Source organism: Sinohyriopsis cumingii, chromosome 3, assembly GCF_028554795.1.
Source record: "Sinohyriopsis cumingii isolate HCF-2022 chromosome 3, ASM2855479v2, whole genome shotgun sequence".
Classification (NCBI taxonomy): domain Eukaryota; kingdom Metazoa; phylum Mollusca; class Bivalvia; order Unionida; family Unionidae; genus Sinohyriopsis; species Sinohyriopsis cumingii.
In genome coordinates this window covers 56,129,142-56,141,320 of record NC_142963.1, presented here as the reverse complement: position 1 = coordinate 56,141,320, position 12,179 = coordinate 56,129,142, and the positions used below count along the sequence as shown (strand labels likewise).

Here is a 12,179-nt window from a genome sequence, read left to right as displayed (position 1 = left end):
GATTATTCTTAACAACTGCACAGACCCAGATGTGCCATCGCATTATGCAATGGCAGATCTGGGTCTGTGCAGTTTGCAGTTGGACTTGTCTTATAATCGAGTATATACAGTATCAGTAGTCCTTTAAATTCCATCCATCCAGGGGTCAATTTGTGTCTTTTGGACTTGTCCCAGCCTATCTGTCTCACAAATTTGCTTCATTTCCAACAAAAGTTAGTGGAGTTACAGCATGCATTTGCATTGAATTTTACCCTTCAGTTGCATTGTGGGAAGCTATGTTGTTTTGATGCATATAAAGCTTTCCTTTTTTGAAAACAATTGACACCATCAGATAAAATGTCAGAAAAGAGACATATCTTTGAGCATTTTGCTTGCATATTTTTTAAAGATGTTTGGTGCAAAAACAAGAAATAAACCAATAACTGCAACTGCATTAATTACTAAATGTAGTGAAGATTTCCATTGGTTAGAACATAATGATGTGATTAAACTGAGTTGTGTTTATATCTAAACTATACAAAAAACTACTTTTTATCAACTTCTATAAATAGGGTCACATGCAGAAGTAGTAACTGTAAACACTAACAGATAGCATACTGCATGCATTTAAAATTAAATAAAAATTGTGGGTTTATATTTTATTCTGAAAACTGAATAATTTGATTTTGACAGAATCAAATAATTTTTGGTTTGCTTTTTTCAGAAAATAAATTTTAAAAAATTCGTTGACTAGATTATATATGAGTCTGGAAAAAAAATGTTACATGAATACTATGTCTTGGTCTGTTATGCTGCTGGTATTCAGCAAGAACTGTTTTGTGTGAAATTCTGATTTTTTGTGCTAAATTCATGTGTGTTGTTGTTGTTGTAGGGTTTAACGCCATTTTTCAGCACAAGATAGGCTTTACTTGGCTGCCAGTATAAATAGTGGAGGAAGAACCCGGGAAAAGCCTCGGAAAGAACCACTGACCCACAAGAAGCTATTGGCAAGCTTTCTCACATACCCACATTGGCCGAGCCCATGACTTGAACCCATGCAGACAGAGGTGAGATGGCAGTGATCCATAATGGTGAGTGCTTTAGATTACTTGACCACTCGGGGCCTCTTGTGTGTGGAGATACTGAACACACTCCTCAATATTTGATGTTCCTTCGGAAGTGGATGATATTTCTCAAGATGATTTATCAAGCATTCTGAATAAGCCGTGTAAACTTAAGTCACTTGCCAGTTGAATAGCAAAATGATCTCAAACTGAAAGTATTTAAATCTCAAAATTTAAAGATGACTAGAAATCAAAAAGATTTAAATCTCTAAAATAATAAGGTCTCACATGTAGACTCCTATCTCAGATCTGGGAAACACAAAATCTACAAAGAAAAACATTGGGGCTTAAGCACTTTCACCGAAACTATGGGTATAGCATTATAACAATTTTTACCCATAATCCTTTATCATAAGTTGCCAACATTGATAGTTATGATGTGGGGTTGGGTGGGAGATAGATCTTCTCCTCTCAAGATCAATGTTACCTTCATCACTATTTATTGACAGTCTAAATTTCATTTCTATTTGACCCCAGTAGGTAGCCTAATCTGTTAATGAACACAAAAATAGATTTAAGGAAATGAAAATTGGTTACTCTTGAGTCTGAACAATAATGAATCAGCCAAGTCACATTGAACTCCTCCATGAAAGTATCAAATCCAAGAGTCATTTGTCTGTCCAACAAAACATCACGACCTTTGCTTTGAATATTGAACACATAACACATGTGCCAGTTCACATAAAATATTAAGACCTTGTTGTGGAATGTTTAAAAAACCAAGATTAACAACCATTGGTGGAATTATTTGTTTGATGTTGATGTAGCTATTATGTTGCAAATGGAGAATCTCCTTTTCTATAAATAGCAATCTAGCAGAAGCTCTCAAGAATAATTCATAAAGTTAAATAAGGCTCTAAAACTAGGAAATTTCTTTAAAAAAGCAAAATATTAATAAAAGAATTAATAAAATTATAAAGAATTGCAATTATATGAGTTGAATATTGTTTTTTCTGAGTTTATTGTGGTTTGAACATTTAGTTGGCAACTCACACACCAGACATAATGCCCTTTGGGCATTATTGCTGTGTAATTTGGCAACTGTTGGTTTATGCCATGATAAACTCAGAGAAAACTCTTAAATGACTGCAGGTTTTACCACTGAATACATAATGTGACTAACCTTGTTTGAATTTGGACAATCTTTTCATGTTAGAGGTTTACTGATGATTTTATAATGAATTTTTAAAATATTTTGTTTTTAGAGGTCCACTGATAATTTTATCATGAAATTTAGAGATCTTTTCTTGTTTAGAGGTCAACTGATGATTTTATCATGAAGTTTGGACATATTTTCTTGTTTAGAGGTCCACAGATGATTTTATCATGAATTTTTGAAATCTTTTCTTGTTTAGAGGTCCACTGATGATTTTATCATGAAGTTTGGAAATACATGTATTTTCTTATTAGAGGTCCACTGTTGATTTGATCAAATTTGGAAATCTTTCCATTTTAGAGATTTTATCATCAAGTTTGGAAATAATTTCTTCTAACTGTCTGAGAGGTCCACTGACAATTTCATCATGAATTTTGGAAATCTTTTCTTGTTAAAGGTCTGCTGATAATTGTATCATTGAGGTAGAGGCACAGCTTTTTGTTATATGGAGGTTGAAACGTTTTGCTTTCACTTGCTTTTATTATGCAACTTTTTTTCAATAGGCAGTCTTTCCAGAATGATAAATCCAATTTCTCTGAGAACAACTTATGCTCGTGCCATTTATCCAGTGTTAAGTTTTAATTGTAAAATTCCCAACTTGTCTTTGGTACAGCCCCATTTTTAATGTAAGGCATTTTGGAATAATTTTGAGAAACTGTGCCTGGGGTATTCCTTACTATAATTGATTTTTTTGAATTCTTGTCTGTTTTTCACCAGGAGAAATTGACTCTGGACTTGAAGTGATGTTAAATTCAGGAGTCTGAATGGATGAAATTTCAGTAGGATTTTGTGGATTTATACTTTAAGACATAATGGTCTGACTGTCAAGACATGACGGTTGTATTGGGAACAGATGCTTCTTCTGATTCCCAAAGATTGTACAAATTTGGACTTTTCAGAAAGAATTGACACATGATGCCAGGTTTGAATCCACACATTAGATCTGAAGAGAATTTGTTCTCAACTTTTGCTCCATGTTACTGATATTTTCATAAAATCAGGACTTGTATATCATGTTGAAATTTACTTAATCTTGTTGGGAAAATATGTCGAATTATGAGTCTTCAGTTTAGTCTGCTTTTGTTAAATTAACACTTGCTATGTAACTGGAAATGATGATATTGTTTTATTATGACTTGATTAATATGATGGAAGATCTTGGACATAAAATGTAATCATTTTATTATGACTTCATTGATATAATGTCACTTGTTATCTAAGTGTATCCTAGTGCTGTGAGGTCTCGACGAAATTGGACATAAAATGTAATCATTTTATTATGACTTCATTGATATGATGTCACTTGTTATCTAAGTGTATCCTAGTGCTGTGAACTCTCGAAGAAATTGGACATAAATTGTAATCATTTTATTATGACTTCATTGATATGATGTCACTTGTTATCCAGGTTTATCCTAGTGCTGCGAACTCTAGAAGAAATTGGACATAAAATGACATGGTTGCATATTAAATAATAAAAAAAATAGTGATACAGTTTTAATAATTGCAATAACATTGTTTTGAAGAAATCTAGCAATGTACAACCAGTAGAAATTAACTGTGCAGGCTTTCTATCATCAGATAATGCTTGTGATCTCAATGACTGTCATACTGAAAATTGAATTCACCAACATATCCTTTCTCTGCACTTGATGTGAGGCATCTGTGAGCTTAAACCTTTGCAAATGTGATGAAATTTTAAATATTAAGCTATTGTTATATGGGCTGTTAGTGACAGTACTTTTCCTCATACGTTCCTATGTAATGTTCCTTGGTGTGGATAGAAATTCAACCAAGAATAGTGTTGGAAAATGCTCACCAACCCAAATATTTTTTTTGTAATTTTGGATCTCTTGGATCCTTAACTATGTAAAAATATTGTGTTTTTAAAAAAATGTTAAATACCCTAGCATTTCACAAATGATCTTAAGTAATTTTCTGTATTTTTTCAGAGTGACTGTGATGGAAGATATGAACAAGTTTGTTGCACCAGAAGGTGAATCTCCAGAGTGTTCTCCCTTTAGAAACAAAGAGGATTTGGAGCAAGCTACAAAGTTTCTTCATGAAAATGGTGAAAAGAAACATATTGTCATTCTGCTGTGGATAATTTCTTTACTTTATGAGATTGTGCTATGATTTCTGATTTCAATGACATAGGTTAATAAGCTAGCTTCCAAAATACTACTGTTCTGCTAGTCCTGTTATATAATTAAAACAATTCACTGTAATAATCTTTTTTGGGGTGCACTTGATTGGTCAACACTCATGATACTGTGTAACACTTGTAGCAAGCAAGTATCTAATAAAATGCCCAGAACACATGATACCTATTTGAGTTCATACTGTTCTTGTTCATCATATAAAGAATGTGAACTTATATTGGGTGTTATTAGCTTACTTGACTGCTCCAGTGGCCTAAAGGTTAGAGTGTCCACCTCAGATGCGGGAGGTTGTGGGTTCAATCCCTCAGCTGAGTCATGCCAAAGACTTACAAAAATGGTACTAACAGCTGCCTCGCTAGGCGCCAAGCATTAAGAAGTTAGTGATAGGACTGGTCAGCCTAGAGTCTGGATAATGTGACTGGGTGGAACATGATGCTAGTCATCACTATAAACTGCCATACTGCAGACATCATAGCGATATGACTAAAAAATTGTTAAAGCTACGTTAAAATCCAAATCACACATACACACACACACACACATTAGCTTATTTGATACCAATGTGACACTTGTGTTATGCATAGTGACTAATTAAATCTACATTGTCATATTTAAAATAACTTCTTCTATTGCCTACATCTACATGCCTTTAGTGAATCATAATACTGAAAAATATTGATTATCAATTATCTGTACTTATTTTCATCAAGTGTCTCTCAAAGTAGCATTGTAAAATTGTGAGATAGATATGAACATCCTGTTTGCAATACATGCTAGGAATGGAATAGGTAGAGGTTTTGTCAGAAGATTATATTTATACCTTATATACTTGCTTATAAGTTCAGTCCAACTGCAAACTGCACTGACCCAGATCTGCTGTCGCATAATGTGTCAACAGAACTGGGTCTTTGCAGTTTGTTAGGGGTAATCAGTAGAACAAATAATATAGACCCTGATCTGCAAGTGCATTATGCAGTGGCAGATCAGGATCTTTGTTGTTTGCAGTTTGACTGACTTATAAGTGAGAATATACAGTAATCAGGGTCTCAATATCTAAAGTGATAATAACTGAGAATAGTGAGTTCATTTATTTTTGTGGGTATAGAACTGTATGGGTTTATTAAGAAATTAATTGCATGGGAGTGGGGTCCTGTTGTTTTCATGGGGTATTTATTCATAGAGCCTTTAAATCTGTAGTTGGTAAAAATATGAAATTCTAGAAAAATAGTGAATTTACAGTTGGTCACTTGTAATCTTCATGTACACCACAGAATTCAAATAACATCCTTTTATTCACTAGCAGTTTTGTTGTGTGTAAATCAGCATAAAGAATTTTGTGTCACGGTCAATACAGAAGAGCTTATGCCATGTTCCATTGTCCATCATCCATCCATTAGCAGAATTTTGTTATTACTATTTCTCCTAAGCTACTTTTTGGATTGCCATGAAACTTTAGAATCACATACATCCCAAGTTGGTCCAAAATGAAAATCGTGCAGATCTGATGTCCAGTATGGCACCCTCTGTGTTCGTCTTGAGCCACCACATCTTAAAAATCTTGAAATCGTGTTATCTGTCACCACTCAGCCTAAACACAAAAGTCATATTGACATGGGGTTTTCATATAAAAGACTTCTTTTGATGCTTAGTTTGTCTTGAATGAAAATGGTGTCGATGTGACATCCACTGTAGCTGCAATGGAGTCCATCTTTAAAATCTTGTTTTGCCACCCCTCCTGAAAAACAGATTGGCATATCCAGATGGGATTTTCACTAAAAGAATTCTTATGATGTCTAGTTCATCTTGCATGAAAATGGTATTGATCTTACATGTAGTATGGCCATTATCATCTTGAAAATGGTATTGATCTTACGTGTAGTATGGCCATTATCATCTTGAAAATCTTGTTTTTCCACCCCTCCTGAAAAACAGATTGGCATATCCAGATGGAATTTTCACTAAAAGAATTCTTATGATGTCTAGTTCATCTTGCATGAAAATGGTATTGATCTTACGTGTAGTATGGCCATTATCATCTTGAAAATGGTATTGATCTTACGTGTAGTATGGCCATTATCATCTTGAAAATGGTATTGATCTTATGTGTAGTATGGCCATTATCATCTTGAAAATGGTATTGACCTTACGTGTATTATGGCCATTATCATCTTGAAAATGGTATTGACCTTACGTGTATTATGGCCATTATCATCTTGAAAATGGTATTGATCTTGCGTGTAGTATGGCCATTATCATCTTGAAAATGGTATTGATCTTACGTGTATTATGGCCATTATCATCTTGAAAATGGTATTGATCTTACGTGTAGTATGGCCATTATCATCTTGAAAATGGTATTGACCTTACGTGTAGTATGGCCATTATCATCTTGAAAATGGTATTGATCTTACGTGTAGTATGGCCATTATCATCTTGAAAATGGTATTGATCTTACGTGTAGTATGGCCATTATCATCTTGAAAATGGTATTGATCTTACGTGTAGTATGGCCATTATCATCTTGAAAATGGTATTGATCTTACGTGTAGTATGGCCATTATCATCTTGAAAATGGTATTGATTTTACGTGTAGTATGGCCATTATCATCTTGAAAATGGTATTGACCTTACGTGTATTATGGCCATTATCATCTTGAAAATGGTATTGATCTTACGTGTAGTATGGCCATTATCATCTTGAAAATGGTATTGACCTTACGTGTATTATGGCCATTATCATCTTGAAAATGATATTGATCTTACGTGTAGTATGGCCATTATCATCTTGAAAATGGTATTGATCTTACGTGTAGTATGGCCATTATCATCTTGAAAATGGTATTGATCTTACGTGTATTATGGCCATTATCATCTTGAAAATGGTATTGATCTTACGTGTAGTATGGCCATTATCATCTTGAAAATGGTATTGATCTTACGTGTATTATGGCCATTATCATCTTGAAAATGGTATTGACCTTACGTGTATTATGGCCATTATCATCTTGAAAATGGTATTGATCTTACGTGTAGTATGGCCATTATCATCTTGAAAATGGTATTGATCTTACGTGTAGTATGGCCATTATCATCTTGAAAATGGTATTGATCTTACGTGTAGTATGGCCATTATCATCTTGAAAATGGTATTGATCTTACGTGTAGTATGGCCATTATCATCTTGAAAATGATATTGATCTTACGTGTAGTATAGCCATTATCATCTTGAAAATGGTATTGACCTTACGTGTATTATGGCCATTATCATCTTGAAAATGGTATTGATCTTACGTGTAGTATGGCCATTATCATCTTGAAAATGGTATTGATCTTACGTGTATTATGGCCATTATCATCTTGAAAATCTTGTTAGCACTGTTCTTCCTTAACAGGTTATCATATTGACATGGGGTTTTCACTAAAAGAGTTCTTACGATTACTTACAACTTCTAGTTGGGCCTAAATGAAAATAGTTCTGCTGAAAATCATGGAATTGATATATCTGTATGGATAGTGATATAGATATGGGGTTTTCACTGATGATTTCTTATAATGTCTGGCATGTTCTGAATGAGAATGGTGGTGATTCTGCATCCAATATAGTTGTTATCTTAAAATCTTCTTAGCTCAATATCTCCTGATTTTATCAACAACAGATTTGGTGAAAAGTCTTATGAAATCAAGTTGGCTCTAAATCAAACTGTTGTCCCTTACATGGCCAGTAAGACTTTTTATAATTGTCTTGTTGGTCCTGTATGAAAATGGTGTTAATCATTCCTCCAATTTCATGGCCATGTGGCCATCTTGAAAATCTTGATATCACTGCTTCTGCAGAATTGATAGCCATTGTGAAATGAGTTTTCAATAAGTTTTCACTAAAAGGCTTCTTATGATATGTAGTTGGTTCTAAATGAAAATAGTGCCAGTTAGACATAAAATATGGCCACCATGGTTTCTGTATTGTGAAAATCATGTTATAGCTACTCCACCTGAATGGATGGTCATATCAGCATGTTTTTTTTCTTAACTAAAACTCTTGTCACTTTATGTAGCTGGTCCTAAATGAAAAAAATGCCAACTGTGACCTGTCAGAATTTGAAAAATTCTTGTAACCGCTTCTTCTCCTTAATAGTCATGTCAGCATTAAAACAATTTTTTTCTTTTTATATAGTTGTTCCTGTATTAAAATTATGCTGATCTAACCTCCAAAATGGCTGCTTTGATGGCCATCTTAAATTTTTGCTATTTCTGATGAATGGATGACATGCTATTTTTGCAGTATGTATCTGTGTCTGCATGTAGATGGTGCTAATATGACCTCCAGCATAACAAATATTATTATCACTACTTTGGTTGGATGAAAGGTGGCATTGGCATGGGATTTTCAGTAAATCTTTCTTTACAATATATAATTGTTGTAGATTGGAACATCATGGTACTTTAACTTTTATTAACGAATGTTACAGACTAGACCTAATTGACCTTAGGATCATGTCAAGATCATTGCAATTTTTCGTACTTTTTTGAGCTTATGAACACAGCAGCTTGTATACATATAAGTGAAATTTGACCAAACTTTGTATTTTGTTGCATTCTAATTAACACATTTATATTTGGCATTCTGACGTTTATTCTAAGGTCAAACATATACTCTGTTTTCTAGTTGTACTGACAACACAAACAGGTATGAATGGATTTGTATCAAACCCATTTTGAGGATATAGCTGATGAATACACTGAATGGTGCCACTTAAACAACTTTAGTTTTTAATTCTTCCCCAAAATGTATTTCTTTATAGATTTAACCAAACTTGGCATGTGGGTATATCTTGACAATGTCTGAAATAAGATCAGTGATTTTAGATCAGGTTCAAGGTCAAATGTAATAACAAAGAATTTGCACTGCACATGCAGGTGTGTTATAAACATGTTCACTCAGACAAATAAAAACTATTATTGCTACCAAGTTTGGTATCTTGGAGTTTCATGAAAATATCAGATTTATATTCAACTCTCAGCAGATAAAAAGAATAAAAGCGTGGAAGAAATGGCACTCTCTTGTGGTAATAGAAATTCTTTTCAGTCAGTAGAGCATAAGTTCTTTTGAGGGACTCTTGTTTTATTTCCATCAGAGCTCATTTCATCTTTCAGACACAAAATAATTAATGAAGATGCCCATTCCATATGTCAGTGTGACCAGGAGGCAACTCAGTGACCCAATTGATTAAAATAATGATCACTGTTCTTTTAACTGTACAACATTGTCATGAGTTCCTTGACAAGTCACTAATCCATTGGTTAGCAAAGAATCACATGGGAACTGGTAACTGAGACTGAGAAGTCCCTGTTGCCAGAGCATGTACTTCATTTATTTGCCACATCAGACACCCTTTATGACCCACCAGTTTTGTAATGATGAAAGTTACTCAGTTTCCACTGAAATTTCTGAATAAATTATGTTCTTAATATTGCTTCCATTCATTGCACTTTGTAAAACCCATATCTCACACAAGACTCGAAGCTGCTTCATGTACATTGGAGCCCACAGCCAGGGCCATCTCTTGGGTAAAGGAATGTTACTTTCTCCATCTCTTACATATTCTCAATACATGTTATGAATGGGTAACATATTGATGTTTCTTTTGGTAATATTTGCCTGATCATAATATGGGTACTCACTCACATGGCTCCCTGCAGTTTCATCAGTGAAAGAACATGCACTTTTGGTCCAGTAGTAACTGAGAAATGATGGGAAAGGGGTGAGCTCTCTATCCTAGAGACATCACTCTCATCTGATTTCCATCTTGGCAAGCAAACAAGGTTTTAGCAATTTTTTATGCAAAAAAAAATATGCTAACAGACATTGTTAATGAGGATTTTTTTTAGCTCATGAGGACTGGTTTTGCAAGGTAGTGATTGTTGTCATTACATATTATCATTGGGCAAGTATTATTAAAGAAATATATTTCACTCCAAAACTTGGTTTATATTAACTTATTAAATTTTTTTCATAGATCTGAGAAATAAATAGATTTTCAAAAGTTCGATCTATTATTAAATTATTCAAAATTATACCATACTATTAAATATTGTCATGATTCATCATCATTCATAAAATTGATGGCTGATCCACATTTTATGTTTGTATCTTTGCAGGTATACTGTGCCATTTTGAGGACTTGGCCCTTCGAGATCAGTATTTCATTGATCCACAGTGGCTGTGTGATCAGCTGGCCCAGGTTGTCTCCATCAACGATGTCAACAAATTTGCAAAGTTCGGTGAGTAACATGTATATAAATTTGAGCTACTTGGATAGTACAGCTTACTTGTACCTCGTTGGTTAGTTCAGGTTTCTTCCATTTAAATGACCAACACATGCCTCAGAATATTATACATTTAACCTTTGTTGAGGTAATTGTTAAAATTTTAAGAACCAGTAAACCTCATTTTGACTGATATACAGTGGAAGAAAATATGGTTTACTGGTTCATAAAACTGTATACAGTTAACTCCAGAATTAATTTGTGCAACGCAAATATGTCCTTCAATGGGGAGCCAAATCTTCATCCCAGATGAACATATCAAAAAAGGACAGCTCCGGCTTGTGAACCTATGCTTTGTGTTCACATATGAATGAGAATGACGTGCATCTCAGGGTGTATTTTTCTGCTTGGGTGTTAATATTTATTCACGTAAATGTGCTGGTAAGTCGAGTACACATAAATCTGGAATTTTCTGTATATTAACAAAGGTCTGTAAAAGTTTTATGACATCATTTATCGGAGAAATATAGAAATTGAAAGTTTGCTTAATAAAAGCATGGCTTGAGGTGAATTGTGCCACAAATATGACACGAATATAACACAAATATGACATGAATATGACAGGAATATGACACGATTATGACACAAATATGACACACTAGTCAGTAGCTTTATGATCAGATGCTTTGTTGATATATATCATATGATGTTAGCTCATCAAAAAATAGCTTCCACAGTAGTCATGTTAGTTGTTTTAGCTGTTAGAACTTAAAGCTGACATAAAGCATAAAAGTTAAAGACAGAATTTGGAAAGCGAAATTCTTGTACCCATAATTTTTTCTTTATTAATTTGTGTGTGAATTTAAATTATGAGCTGTTGAAGTTACCAGAGTTAAGATATAACATTTACATGATGTTGATCTGATTTGAACTAGTAAAATGTTAGTGGAATTTTTAGATCATATGACCATAAGGTCTTGTGAGATTATGGTATGGTCTTTTGTCCATTTTGCAGTGTGCATCATGCATTGTCTTTTGTCCATTTGTAATTGCTATTTACAACTTCGCAAAAAAGCACTGAACAGAATTTGACCATATTTTGTTGGAAAGAAACGACATGAAGGTCTTTAACAATTTTTTAAAGTGATTCTGATCCACTATCAAATATGGCCAGCATTATTAGAAATTGAAAAACACAGTGACCGTCTTCAATAACCTTATTATATCATTCTGGATGGTCATTTCAATATGGGTGTTTTCCAAAATACTTCTTACACTGTTTAGTCTGAGCTAAATAAAAATGGTGTTTATCTAACAACCAGTATGGCCACCATGGCAGCTCTCTTGTAAATCGTATCACTATTCCTCTTTAATGGAATGTTATATTGATATGGGGTTTTTGTCAGAAGATTTCTTCTAATATCTGGTTGGTTTTAAATTAAAATGGGTGCCAGTCTGACATTCAGAATGGCCATCATGCGAGGCATTTTGAAA

General features: G+C 33.7%; 1 protein-coding gene across 2 annotated transcripts in view; it reads left to right on the top strand.

The window, feature by feature from the left end:
* The window catches only part of LOC149802891 (leucine-rich repeat serine/threonine-protein kinase 1-like), a 148,005-nt gene that overhangs the window by 66,128 nt on the left and 69,698 nt on the right, over positions 1 to 12,179 (top strand). For both annotated transcript variants that reach the window (XM_089952359.1, XM_089952360.1), the window contains exons 17-18: positions 4,212 to 4,330; positions 10,578 to 10,700. In XM_089952359.1, the coding sequence (XP_089808485.1) occupies positions 4,212 to 4,330; positions 10,578 to 10,700 (242 nt within the window). The remainder of the gene's footprint in view (positions 1 to 4,211; positions 4,331 to 10,577; positions 10,701 to 12,179) is intronic.